Genomic DNA, 15,321 nt, shown 5'->3' on the forward strand with positions numbered 1-15,321 from the left:
TGGGAAATTTCCAGACAAAATCATAGAGAAATTTCTTATCTATTTTCAATTATCGTTATAGAAAATGTTCACCATTATAGCATCATTGTTTTTAAAATCCACCATCATCTACAATTCACCTTACTGATTTCTATATCTTTCCATGAAGGTTTGACTTGAAGGGTTCACTGATATGAACTTATCGATCAGGATAAAAATTTTATTTTATTCAAAAAATTGTTAGACAGTTCAGATAAAAAACCTATTTTAATCACCCAAGTCATCTGTTATAACACCTTGTGTTGTTGCCTGTCAACTAGAAATTGTATGAAGTAGTTATATCAGCTCTCCTAAGAAATGTAACATCATAGAAATAGTGAGAGAATATCTCTGATGATGTCTACCAGTCTTGTCTACAGGAAGAACCAGAATTTGGTAGTTGGAATCTTGCTGATAGGGTCACCACGTCGATGTTTCTGAAGTTTTGAATTGCTATAGTTTAGTGAACTCCTTCTGTGGTGATTGTGCTGATATTATTTATCGGATTATTTCCAGTAGATCCTTAGTAACGTAAACTTTTGAATGAGAATGTTAAGTCCTGGAATTCACTTCAAGGTAAAGCTGTTGGTACTAATTATCCTTCCAAATACTTCTTAACCTGCTTCAACTATTCATTATCTTAGTCTCCTTGGAATTGTCTTACATCCTTTAAGTAAAAATAAATTGGCATAACTTCTTCGGCTTTCAAAAGTTGTATCCCAACAGATTCCAGAAACAGTGGTGTATTTACTGTCATGCCTGAAAGCTATATGATCAGAAAAATGGGGACAGATTCACTCATCTCTGGCATAGTCTCTGAAAATTATTGATGGAACAACATTATTTGATGATGAGGAAGCTTAATGTACTGCTTTTGCTTAAGTCGAGGTAAATCATCATTTGGTTTGACTATAAGTCTGCTTTGCTGTAACTAACTTACATTGCTCTATAAAAGAAGTTAAAGGATCATAAAATGACTCAATTTGAAATATAAGTAATGAGATGAAAGAAGTTTTGTCATCATGGGTTTCTTCATGATACTGTCCTAGTTAACAGCTATCAAGGTTAGCACTTAGTTACTCAGAAAGGGTTTTACTGGGCTATTGGTTTTGTGATGGAGTCCATTCTAGAATCTTAAATTGACCATTTAGTTGAAATCCTATTATACACCAATCAATAAAAGTAAAGTCAAAAGAGATATTAATGAACAAATTTAAAACAATAAAATAGAAATTAATCTAATCATCATATATGGTGGTGTTATTACTGGCATTACTAATTAGTGAAACTTTGATGTTGATGATTTAACTTCAACAATGAAAATGGTGGATTATATTGACAGTTCATGAATGGAATAGTATTTTATAATCAAGTTAAAGAAATTATGTTAAAATCATATACTCGAGGGATGTGTATGGAGCAGTGTTACTATTTTTATCTGTTATTGAAAATTTGTAAGTGTCTCTGAAAAAGTTCCTTGGATAAGTTTTACATGAATTGATGATGGACTTGAAGCAGTATGTTTATTCAGTCTTAATGATAAATCATCCAACAAAAAGATTTCAAGTTTTAATTAGCGCTGGAATGAGTACTTTGAAAATTCCATCAATTGCCCTAACTGATAAACCTTCTTTTATTTGATTGTGCTTTTTATTATTCACTACTTTATTACATAAAAAAAAAATGGTTATAAAGAGCTTTCAGTTCTAATAGCTTAACAAAAATATATGATTTTACATTTGTTCAATGGACCAATAGAACAAATCATAGCGTTGTAATAATTTTCTTTAGTTTGCAAAATTATCCTCTTATTTTTGAAGAAAGTATCAAACTAAAAGAAAATCTGTCGGTGACTTCTGATGGTAAAAAGTTTTTGCATTTCTCAGTGCTATAATTCTAAAACATTAAATTTTCATTTTTATTGCATGCCCTGATAAATATTTTGCTTGCTTATATCTTCAAGTCACCTTGGGAATGGCCAACTAATTCTCAAACATTCTTTTTGATGATCATGTCATTTTGGAAAATCTTGAATAATTGAATCACGGTTTATTTAAATCTGCCATTAATCCAAAAATATCTATATTCAAACTGGTATTCATCCTGCAAAAAAAAAAAAAATGTTTATTATTAAATGATTTGATATTGCAACAGTCAGCTAATATTAATTTTATATATATTAGCATTATTATTCTGGAAACTAGTTGTATATGAAAATGTAAAACTGACTTCAAGAATTATACATTGTAATTTTTTTTAAAATTCTATTATTTGACAGGTATCATTTTAGTGACTTTTTAATAAATATTACCTAGCTAATTTATTGTGAAATTCTTATACAAAGTAAATTAATTAGCTGTTGTTAATTATCATGAATCCAGTTTTGTATTAGAGATATATATCTATATTTTCAAATTTATTCATGAAAGAGTTGGTGTATTTGAATGACTTATATACATTCAATAATTATTAATAACAAAATTATATCATTACTTATCTAAAACATTACTCAGTTTCTTAGAATACAATCTTTGATTTCGGGTTTTGCAGATAATCAATTCATTCACCGACTTATATTTAATGATAAAGTAATGAAAGACTGTTTTAATCCAACGGGGTTTCTTTAAATGTGATTATTAAATAATTATTTTTTTTTCAGCTCAGATCCACAGTATTTACTGTAATCTACAAATTGTTTTGCAGTAGAGATTGGAGGAATGTATGCCAGGAAATGTGCTCTATTTTTGATCCTATAAGACTTAATGTCTTATTCCTTTATGCTGTTAACTATCCAATTTGAATGTTTATTGGTACCAACTTGCTTTAAGTGTGATAAAATTGAAGTTCATTCATACTATCATGGGAATATTAATTTTCACAGCATTATAATTATGCCAATATGTTATATTTGTGCACATCCAAAATTATCTGCCTAGCCATTTTTATCTGTTTCATCAATATAAGTCTAGTAGATTAAGGGTATACTTTCTTTTTTTAGTATTTATTTTCATTTTTCATTTTTGGTATGAAATAAGAATTCTGCGGTGAAATTTAAATAATGTTTACTGTTATTATTCTAAATGAATTTTATTATTCTTTAACAAATTAAAACTGTTGCCATATTTTTGAAAATGTGTAGAAATTTATGTTTTTTTAGCTAAGTCTCAAGTAAAAAATATTGATGCTTAAGATTTTCCTTAACAACAAAAAATGTTATAAAAATTTTGTTTGTCCAAAATAAGATTCTAAGTATCCGTGTAGATTTTATTCAATTTTGCGCATCTTTATGTTAATATCCCAATATTTTCCTTTAAAATTAATAAATTTTCACTTTTTTTTTTTTTTTGTAAAACTATAGTTTCTGTAGTGAAAAGGAATATAATTTCAGGATTACAACACTGGAAGTGAATTAGACATTGAAGTTTGTAAATTATAAATAAATTATTTTTTATCCTCGAAATCACTAAAAAAATGAGATATGTCATTGGGGTAATTGTGAATAAGTAATTTGCTTCAACAAAACATATAAAAAAGTCAGAACTGTGTAGAAAAAATTAGCATGATGCTCTTCACAAGAATAGTATTCAAAATGGTGAAGTACTCCATTGTTTTTACATTGTTAGATTTAACAATGTAAACTAATTTGCAATCAGTATTTGAGACAGAATGGAACAAATTAGAAAAAGGCATTCCTATAACCCTATTCGCACGATAAAGAAATTAGAAAATGATATTGATGGGTATTCAATGGTCGTTAGCTGAACCGAGGTAGGAAGACACAAATATTATTTACGAATGACCTGTGATTAACCAGTTGGGAAGAAACCTTAATCTATCCTGTTTTAGAAGAGGGAACTGTAAGTGTTAAATTAATAAAATGCTCAAATTCGATATTGGAATGAGTCAAAGCTAAAAGCAAATATTTTAAACCATTAGTAGTAGACAATAGAAGGATAGTTGAAGAATATGCCTGGATCCCCAGAAACTAAATACAAAATTACATGTGTACTTACAAAAAAAAACCAGTAAACGTTGATGCCACCCTTAAACATTGCAGTGGAAAGATGATCTTCACCACTATTGACCTCAAGAAAATTTTTTACCAATTAGGTACTGATTGAATATAGCAGAAAATAAACAGCATTCATACCTGAAGTTTGTGTTGTATGCATTTGTTCAAAAGACTTATATTTGGCTGAAGAGTTTTATCTAAACTAAAACATTCCATGATAATTTGTAAAATATACAACTACTATGAATATAATACTCTTCAAGTAGTGCTAGTGTCTATGTGTATGTATCAAAAGAAGAAGTTTTTCATATTAATAAATATACTAATGATAGTTAAGTGGATGAAGTACTAAAGTTGATCCCAGAGTGTAGAACAAGAAAATTAATATTATCTATTATTAACTTGAACTTAAAAAATAAAGTAATTTAAAGATTGGTGAAATCTGTGATATGTATTCTGTGTTTTTCCATAGGCTGAAAGAATTTAATTTTAATCAGCTAATGTATAATATCCAATAAAATATGATTAAGCTTGAAGAGATATATCGTACTAATTGAATTGGTAGAACATTAAATTTCTGGAAGAAACAAAAAAATCACTCAGCCTTGCTCTGTGATAAGGAAGAACTGTCTGGATTGGATTAATTATTGATCTTTGACTTGGTATTAACGGTGGAACAAGTTTTATTAGAATGAAGTTTGAGCGAATGTTAGAAATGTAGCACTTATTCTCTTGAAGGACAGTGATTATAATATAAAAAATCCTCATGCTGTCAGGAAGAAAAACAGCTTTTTATTGCTAGGATGTTGCTTCTGATTTTTTTATATTGATAGTATAAATTTTGTTTGTGATATAATTTTTGGGTGCCTTAATAATTTTAGAATTTTTTTTTATCCAATATTTTTTATTATATTCCTTTTTTTCCACTTAAATTTACCTCATCCTAATTGTAAAGTATTACTTGAAGATTTATAAAAAAATTAAAGGAAACTATTGAATCTTACATACATTCATGTGCCAAGAACTTTAGTTGGGTATTTATTTCATCATTGTTTTTTTATTACATTGGTTCCCTATATGTTCATTTTTTTTTTTTTTTATAGCAGTAATGTCTATTCTTTTGTTTGATAGCATCAGTATTCTTTTAATGTGATATTTAGTATGATAAACATTCTAATATGTGATGACGACATGTAATTTTTCATAGATCTTTTTTAATTTATTAACGATTTTACATTAGATCTTTTTTGCTAAAAACATGAATCATGGCAGCTTGAAAAGATAAAGTAATTCAAGCCGTGGAATTCTGCCATCAACCAAATGCTGAACTGTTAAATTTTTTTTGTATGGGTCTAAAAATACAAAAAAAGGAAAGTATCTATGCCCTTTTAATCTATTATTTTGAAAATGTTTTAAATTCTTGTAATGCAGTTTTTGCCAGTGATTGGTATCAAACATTACAATAGTCCTATTTAATTTTAAAAGACACTTTTCAAACTAACTATTTAATCATTAAGCATTGGATTCTCATATCTTGCTCATACAAAAATATTTTTAATTTAATACTGATGTATTCCATTTTTATTTAGTTTACAATTATCTTGTATGACCTCTGCACTGATATTTCTTGGAAAAAAAAATTAATTTTTCTTACATAACTTTGTCTGGGTAAACTTGAATATTGCTTATTTCATCAAACATAGTTTTTAAGTAATTTATTTTACTTGGATAAATGTACAACTTATTATTATGGATGCTTACTTTGTACAAATGTATCTGTCACATCATATCACAGATAATTTATAATTTTTTTAAAGATTACAGTTCTAATTATTGTTATCATAATCTTGAGAGTGTTGGAATATACCAATGGATTATTAATTACATATAATTTATGATTTTGTATAATTTGTTTCATTTTTTTCTTCCTCTTTTTTTTTTTGTTTTTCTTTGTTGTGAGGTCTAATGAGGTCTCTCTAATTCTACTGGATCTTCTTTTCTTAGGGCTGTTCGTCAGAGATTTCCTAAGGTCATAAAGTTGGTAAGTTAAAAATTAAAAATACTTTAATAAGTTAAAAAAAAAAAAAAAAACTTCCTTACTAAATAATTTTTGTTTGAACTAAGAATTTCTACTTTATTTCTTGATTAATTGAGAATGTATAAAACAATATATTTTGGCTACTCATTACTTATTGTTGGCTAATTTTCATGCTAGAATTAAATGATTGTAATATTTTATCACTTCATGTACAGTAGAAGTCTGATAATCCGGCACGTTCGAGACCGGCTCGGTGCCGGACTACCGAAAATTCCGGTCTATTGGGCGATAATTATAAGAACAATTAGGTTAATAATTAAACTACAAATACAGTATGCAAATACATACAACAAAGTTTATTTTACATTTCATATAATGTATGTACACGTACTGTAAAACATATTTCACTTAGATTTTAAAAAGTCACAAATGTCTTTTTGTTTTCCTGACTTTTGGCCTTTAGTATAAAATTTATTTCTAATGATATGGAAATCAATATTTTCTGAATCACTGTAGCTAGTACTAGCCTTAGCAAAAGAGATAAACTTATTTAGTGATTCTGCAGCTTCTGCCCAGCTGATTTTTTCCTTTTCTTCCGTTTCGGCATCTGAGTCACTTTCTTCAAAATTTTGAGTAGGCTGAGGGTTTACTACAATGTTGATAATGTCCTCATCGGTTATTTCTTGTTCAACAGGCTCATTCTCGTCGATTAGAAGCCACTCCTCTACCTCATCTTCAGGCAGGTTTTTCAAGAGATTGTTAGCACTTCTAACGACATCCAAAACTTTGGTCAGAGCGTCTTGATGGTTTTCTTCCTCATCAGTCTGTAGAGTTAGTTCAGATGCAGTGTTTGCAGCTGGCCAAAGTTTTCTCCAGCATTTTTGGCGTGTTGTATTTTTTGCCTGGTTCCAAGACAGTGCAATAGCATAGACGGCATCTTTTACTGTAAACTTTTTTTGAAAATCAGTCACGTCACAGTCGGCATTTAACAGGCTTTGAATAAAAGACCTTCTATAAAAGCATTTAAAATTTTGAATAACCCCTTGGTCCATGGGTTGAATCAAAGATGTTACGTTAGGTGGGAGCAGGGTAGCATCAATATTTCCAGAAACTAGCTCATCTACTGGCAGGTGGGCTTTGCAATTGTCCAAAAGAAGGATGGCTTTAGTATCTTCTGGTAGACCAAGGCTTTTGAAGGATTCCCTGACCTCAGGCACAAAATGGTGAAAAAAACAGTCTTTAAAGAGGGCGGCAGTCATCCACGCATTTAATTGAGCATCGTATTGGACAGGCAAGTGTGAAACATTCTTAAAAGCCCTGGGTTTTGCAGATTTACCTATCACAAAAGGGGTCACTCGGTGGTTTCCAGACGCATTATCACATAGCAAAACGGTTAATCTGTCTTTGTTTTTTTAAAAACCCTTGGCTGCTTTTTCTCCTCCACCAGCTAGTGTAGATGTTGGTAAACATCGCCACAATAGCCCTGTTTCATCAGCTTTGTAAATCTGTTCAGGTGTTAAATCATGATCAGCCACGATTTTCTCAAACTTGTCTTTGTATTTTTCTGTAGAGTTTTGGTTTGCTGAAAGTGTTTCTCCAGTTACATCAACTCTTCAAATTCCATGCCGAAACTTAAAGTTTCTGAGCCAACCATCAGAATAATTACATTCACTTTCAGCAACTCCTAAATCTTGGCCGAATTTCTTTGCCTTTTCAACAATCATTGGCCCTGTTACCGGCTTTCCTTCAGAACGTACTGCACTAAACCATTTGAACAATACACTATCTAGCTGTTCCAGTTTTGGTTTTTTTTAATGTTTGTCTAGAAGCCAATTACCGATTGAGAAGCAAACTTCATTAGTTGATCTTTTTGTTTTTTAATGTCATAAATAGTTGATGAGCCAATATTAAACTCATTCATTAAAACATTTCTATTCTCGCCTTTTTCTGGCCGTTTGATGATTTCTAGTTTCTGATTGAGAGTCAGTGTTATGTGTTTTTGTTTCTCTCCTTGAACTTGAAGTCTTAGGTTTTGAAAACATGGTCACTGTACAGTTAGAACGAAAAACACTTTTTTTATAAACAGTTTCAAAAATTACGTTTTCTGCGATGTGAAAGGACACAAAACAACAATGCACAAAAAAATGGCGAAGACGCTTCGTGATTGATTAACGGAGCTGCACTGCACCTGAATTTGTTGTGACAGCTGAGACTAGCCGGCCGCTAATTGTTTCCGAACAATACCGAGCGCTTCCGGATGATCCCGAAGTACCCCCCCCCCCCTCCGAACTTCCGAATAGCTCTCGAGCGTTTTTATTTGCTTTAAAGAAACTCATGTGGAGAAAACCAAAATTTTTACAATTTTCCGGAGCGATCCCGGACTATCGGGCATTCCGGACCGTTGGATGCCGGACTAATGGACTTCTACTGTACTTATTATTAGTAAAAGTTGTTTATTTATAATAAAGTTAAATTGTGATGTAATTAGGATGGCATGGATCTTCCTCCTCCTATTCTGTTTGATGTTGAAGATGAAGGGCGCCTTCCTGTGTCAAGGCCTAGTTTCTTGGCCTCTGAAGAAGGTGCCATAGTTGTCCGTCAATTTATCGAACAGTATTACTTCCTCTATGATGCTGAAGGTAGCAGGGAGCCCCTTCACCAGGCATATCACGATTCTGCTGTGTTTTCATTGGATGCCTATGCTCCCCCTGGTGAACCCTATGGGCAGTAAGTGCACTTTGCTTATAACATTGTTTACACTTAATGAATTAATATTTTACCTAAAAGTAAAGTAGTGTTATCAGTAGTAAATTGATTACTATCTTAGATATTAGTGAAGGAAATTTATTTTCACAAATTCTTAGGATGGGCCCCTATCTCGCTGAAAGTCGCAATCTAACAAGAGTATCAAACTTGGATAGAAGAGTTAGACTGATGAAAAAGGGAAAGTTAAGCATAGTAGAAGCATTAAATCACCTACCCAGAACAAAGCATTATCCTACTACTTTCCACATCGATCTTGTTATATTTACTGTAAGTTTTTTTTATTTTTTTTTTTATATCTTTTATGTTATTGTTATTAGTTAGAGAGAAATGCTTTATTCAGCAATGCTACTCTAATACATCGGGCTGCTTATCAACAACACACAGCATACTTATCGATCCATTATTGGCTATTTAAACACCAACATATTTTATTCATCAAAGATACACTTTTTTTCAAATAATAACAATATAAACTAAATATAATAAATTTAGAATTTTACTTACAATTTATTAAATTTTTTTTTCCTCAACTATAGCGATGCTATCCTTTCTATTATTACACTCTCTCTTCCATTGGTTCGTAACAATTATTCAATTCATTACACAAATTCAATTTAAACTAAATGAAATTATCAATAAATAGAAATAAATAAAATATTCACAGTAGTAGAACAGTTAAAAACTAATAAATAAATTAAAAACATATAAGTTTAAAACCCAAATAAGTCAGTTTAAAAAAAGTATAACAATGTAGTGATGGTCCTGAATAGTTTCATGTCTGTTTACATGATATAGCTAATTAAGTAGTCCCTTACCCAATTACAGAAATGTTCCATATAATTTTTTTTTTTTTTCGGCCAAGACTCCCTATTGGAGTCCTATACTGCCTAACCATGGTTGAGGGTCAAAGTTGTTCATTTTGTAGGAGTGCCACTCACTGGAAAAAGTCAACTACCCAGGCCGGATTCGAATCGGCACCGCCAATAGACATTCCATATAAATATGATTTTGTTATTTATATCATTGTAGTTACATTATATTATTTATTGTTGTAATAAATAAGTTAGGACATTCGGTAAAACAAAAACAAAAAAAAACTGAGTCTGAAAAGTCATTTTTACTCTTAAATTCAATAATGTATTTAAAGAAATTTGTATTTTAAATTATATTAAATTGTTCTTATAAAGTTAATTATACCAAGTTTTGTGTTGCACTTTAATTTGTACTTATAATGAGCTGTATTCATATTTAAACTTCAATAATACTATTCAAGTAGACTAGACTCATGCTTATCTGACACTGGGCAAGTTGGCATCCAGATGGTGTAATATCAATTTTATTAAATTCCATCTGTTACTTTTACCCATGCATTCATAAACATATTTTACTTGACACACCTATATTTAATGGCTCATCTGTTTTAGCTAATAGTTGAAGGAAAGTTGCTAATTAGCATGAAAATGATTCAGTATCAATTTTATCAAACTCCACTTACACTTTCGCTTACATGTATCCAAATGTATTTTCTTGGAGATGCCTTTATTTCAATTAAAAAACGCCTCATCCCTTATATTTCAAATAATTTAGAATTGACTCCCAGCAAAGGAGGTAATACACATGATGAATAATTTTTATCAAACTTTGAGGACAAATCCATTTTCCTGCTTTAAATTTGATCAGTTGAGTTTTCGATTTCAAAACGTGATACACTCGACATGAAGGATTAATACTTTTCACGTTTTCCAATTTTACATTGAGATATTTTTTGGTGAGGTTGTGGTAGGTTCATTTTAATTGTATTCCTTTCAAAAATACCTAAACTTTAATAACATTTTTTTTTTCCTCTTTACCTGAAAGACCACTTAATAAACAAATTCAATGACCAGGGACATCAAATGGCCAAATAACATTAGAATAGCACATACATGCTTAATGGTTTTAGTTTTTTCTTAATACCCTATTTTCCCTCACTTTGTGTTCCAAATAATTCAAAATGTTATTATCAAGTTTTTTTTCCCTTAACAGCCACAACTGATACAGCTGAATGTGTGTGGACTATTTTCTGAAACTGTGAAAAAAACTCCCATGAGATACTTCAACCGTGTGTTCCTTATAGTTCCAACAGGTTCTGGGTTTTGTATAATAAATGATCAACTTACTGTCCTTCTTGCTACTTCAGAACAAGTCAAGGTATGTTGTGTATTATATAATTGTGTAATAGTTACTATTAATTTGATAATTTAATTTTTTTTAAACACTTCAGATCTTTAAGATGTTTGCATGGTGTGATATCTTTCAAATATTAATTAAGTTTCTTATAATGTGCCCTTATAATAGAGGGTAGATAGTTTTTGATGGTGTTGCAGATTTTTATGACTAATTTGTCTATTTACTTCTCCCCAACTTCCATTCTTCCTTGAGGTCTTCCTATACATAAATATAATAAAACTTCCAGCATTCATCTTGAATGTCCTGATAATTATGTAAGAACATGAAGTGTAGGTACATACTTGTGATTTTAAATATATTATTTTTTTTGTTAGAGAGTCGTCAGGACTTCACCCTTTTAAGTAATAACCATGCCCAGGTTTTTTTTTTTTTTTTTTTTTTTTTTACTGAACAGATTTAGGTATAAATTCTAAATATATTTTGTATATGTATATATGTTTCCAGATTTTCTTTTTTATGTTTTATTTATTTTTATTTGTATATTCTTCTTTGGTTTAGAAATACAACAAAATAAAGGCAGAAGCTGCTGCTGCCGCAGCCTCTCAACCCGATGTTCCACCTCCTGTCGTTCCAGTTCCAGTTCCAGTTCCAGAAGCGTTACCTGTAGCTAATGCCATTCCTGTTGCGGAGCCAGATCTGGCAATGAAACAACAAATGGTTACAACTCTTGCAGCCAACACTGGGATGAATCTCATCTGGTCTGAGAAGTAAGTATTTTTTATCTAATTGTTATGTCGAATATTCAATTCATTATCATTAATTTTGGTAATTAGTTTAGTTGTAAACTAAATCTTCAATATAAAATAGTTATAAAAAAAAGGTTTGTATGATGGTTTTGAGGGAATCAGGGGGTAAAAGAATCACACATTTCACTGTCTTCCTTATTTTTTCACTAACATTTCGACCCTAAATGTAGGGTCACTTGTAGAACTGAAAAGCAACAAGTATTTTCTAGATGGAACCATATCTGTTCAGAGCTTCTGCATTATTTTTGATTGCTTTTTGTTCAGATGTGAAGTCTACTTTGTAGAGATTTGAATGAGTAAATCTATAATTATTATTACTTTTATTTTTTAGAATATTGAAATTGAAAAATCATGCCTGACTCATAAAAAGAGAAAGGAAGGATCAAGGTGTTCTATTATAAACTGAATGTTGATTTTCAGTATTTTCACTGATATTGCTCTGATAAACATTTTTTTTTTGTTTATTTAGTTTTTTAGTTCATGTTATTAGACAATGTAATCATCCTTCAAACGAGCATTTTTTTTCCGGAATGATAAAAAAATCTATTGCACAGTAAACATTGAAAAAATCTTATATTAAAATAATAGTATGAATTTGCTAAAATTGTAGCCCTAATAGAGCTTTTCTGGAGCATGGAACACATTCAATATAGTAAAAATATCTAATTTTAGTATTCAAAAACTTGAAATAGCTGATCGTCAATGGTTTTTAATGAAAATCGTGTATTTGCCATACTACCTTTCATTGTGTATTATTTTGATTGGTGCATGAATTTTTAACTTCTCATGCCCTACTGTTTTATAAGATATTGTTAGAACATCACTCTCCAAGTCTTTGACTAGCCATGTCATAATTTATAAGTCATAAACATAATTTATTTCTAATTGCTACTTTTTTCGAACACTAATCAGTTTAAAAATAAATATGTGTATATAGTTAAGGTTTATATTAGAAGTACAAATAAGTTTCCACAATTCAACAAAAGGTGGTGTCACCAGAAGAGTTAGTTAAAATTTTCACCTAGAAAACATACAATCTTAAATTTGGTTATCTGGTAGCAACCATATAACCTTGAAGTATTAGTGACTCCCTACCAGCATCTCATCATTTTTTTTGTGTGTAAAAATGTTATATAAGTGTCATTTGTGGTGACTTATGTGCAGCTGAAACGTATCAATATCTTCTAAAAGATGAGGCTGATTTAAATGAGAGAAATTGTGAGTCGTTTCTAAATTATAAATTAGTGAATTTGACTCGGAAGACAAATAATGCTATGGAAGGCTTAAATGGCTCAAGCTGAGCTTAAACCATTACTATAGCTCTCTACCGAGCAATTGAAATATTTAATTGGGAAGTCCTACTTCACCCACTGAATTCACTAGACATTGCCCCTTCTGAGTATCACTTGTTCTGATCCAAGGTACATGGTCTGTCTGAGCAGAGCTTTACATCATATGAAGATATCAAAAATTGGGTTGATTCATGCTTATCTTGAAAAGATGAAGAGTTCCTCTGACATGGTATCTAATACTGCCAGACTGACAGAATAAATAGAGGCTAGTAATAGACAAATGCTTTGTATAAAACATAATGTGTTATCCTTTCACAATAAATTAATAATTTTTGGTAGAAAACTATGAAAACTTATTTGTACCCCTCATATAATGATAGAAGGCAATGAATCCTTTTTTGTCCATTAAACTTATGTGTGATGTATTTTGCTGTAAATTATAAAGTATGCTCTTGAAATTTGATCTAATGTTGTTTTTTCCTTTCAGGTGCCTGAATGAAACTAATTGGAATTTTGAACAGGCTATGTTTGCTTTCAATAAACTCCAAAAAGCTGGTTCGATTCCGGCTCAAGCTTTTGTAAAGTGATAATCTTCAATGATAGATTAAAGTAAGGTGATAGGGGCGGGAGGGAAATGTCCCCCTCACTCCTATCACCTTCCTTTTCCCTCTATTGTAATTTGTACTATTGTACCTACCATTTCCTATTCATCCTCACCCATTTTCTGATTTTGATAAACTCGTTATTGGGAATTCTTATTGTTTTTTTTTTTTTAAATTATTATGTTTTACGGTGCTCATTTGTTTTATATTCTTAGCTTCTATTGGGTAAATTTAATATTTCGCGGAATAATCTAGTTAAGAAAACTTGGTCTTAGCAGTAATAAGTAATTATTTCAATTACTAACAAAATTAGTAGTTTAAAGCTGGTTTTACAGCTGGTTAAATCTATTGATTTATTTTTTTAGATAGATAAGTTCCTATAAAAAAAAATAACCCTATGATTTTTCTGCTTCATGATTTTTTTATATTTATATTTTTGGAGTGTTCTTAGTCAAATCTGACACCTCTATTTCTAAAATTAGATTCAAACCAGTGATTTGACTCTTTTCAACAACTGGGACAATGCGATATTTGTTTCTGGTTGTTTACCAGTTCTAGCAATTTTATATTTATATTTTGTAAAAAAAAAAAAAAAAAAAGAAGAAGAAGAGTACAAAAATTTGTTATTAAAGAAAAAAAAATCATTTGTAAATATGTTTTTCATTTGATTATCATCTAATTGTTTTAGTAAATCTAAATATAAGATAAAAGTAAGGTTTGATTTTTTTTTTTTTTTTTTTAATGTGTATATATGTGTATGTATTCATTCCTATTTTGTATCACTGGTATTTGAACAAGTTGGTTGAAAACATTATTTCAGGTTATTTTATAAATATACCTTAATTTTTTTTATGTATAATTGGTATTAATATTAAATTCTCATCATATCATGCATACATGGTGAATATTATTAAATGTTTGAATTATTCACTTCAAGATCCGTTGTATGCATATTTTACTATATTTTTGTTTACAATTATATTTTAAGCTAATATTAATTTAAATTGTTAAGCTTTTTTAGTTATAGTGATCATTTTCCTGAACTACACTTTTAAATAAGTATATTATTACCATTTTAATTAAGTTAGTAATTAAAATATAGATGATAAAAGAAACAAAATTATATTCCAGAGTAAAATGATTAGTATTAACTATTCTCACTGTGATATTCTAATTAAGTAGTTTATTGTATTATGATTGTTGTATTCCATACGGAGTCATAGAAGATTAGAATCCCATTTAATTTATTCTTCACCATCATATTAAATGGGTCCAGAAAGTATTTTTGTTATTTAATATAAAATAGACTATTAAATTTTTTTTTCTAGACAAAGACAATAAAATAGGTGATTGTACTAAAATATTTAATGAAATTATCTTCTTAACACTCAATTTTTCAAATTTTATTTTTATTTATTTACCTTTTTAAGTGATGATGGATTTTCATTTCTCTAGATCTTTGGATGTGGTAAGTTCCGACATATTTTCTCCGAAAAAAAAAAACATGCAAGAAGACATCTGAGACAGATGTATGGCTGCAGGTTACTATTCTTAGCAAAATAACAATCTTGAGGAAAGGGGAAAATTGTGCTCTACGGAAGCACATTTGAAGAAACAT

The 15,321-nt window shown here is 29.8% G+C and overlaps 1 protein-coding gene across 4 annotated transcripts in view; it reads left to right on the forward strand.

Moving 5' to 3' along the window:
• sbr (small bristles) overlaps positions 1 to 14,140 on the forward strand; it is a 33,923-nt gene extending 19,783 nt beyond the window's left edge. For all 4 annotated transcript variants that reach the window (XM_014430196.2, XM_014430198.2, XM_014430197.2 and 1 more), the window contains 6 exons: positions 6,035 to 6,071; positions 8,557 to 8,795; positions 8,933 to 9,101; positions 10,860 to 11,024; positions 11,562 to 11,770; positions 13,589 to 14,140. In XM_014430196.2, coding sequence (XP_014285682.1) covers positions 6,035 to 6,071; positions 8,557 to 8,795; positions 8,933 to 9,101; positions 10,860 to 11,024; positions 11,562 to 11,770; positions 13,589 to 13,688 — 919 coding nt within the window. In that variant the 3' untranslated portion in view covers positions 13,689 to 14,140. The remainder of the gene's footprint in view (positions 1 to 6,034; positions 6,072 to 8,556; positions 8,796 to 8,932; positions 9,102 to 10,859; positions 11,025 to 11,561; positions 11,771 to 13,588) is intronic.
• Positions 14,141 to 15,321: the final 1,181 nt, after the last annotated feature.

The sequence above is a fragment of the Halyomorpha halys genome, unplaced genomic scaffold (genome assembly GCF_000696795.3).
Source record: "Halyomorpha halys isolate HHAL.00 unplaced genomic scaffold, Hhal_1.1 Scaffold865.1, whole genome shotgun sequence".
Lineage (NCBI taxonomy): Eukaryota > Metazoa > Arthropoda > Insecta > Hemiptera > Pentatomidae > Halyomorpha > Halyomorpha halys.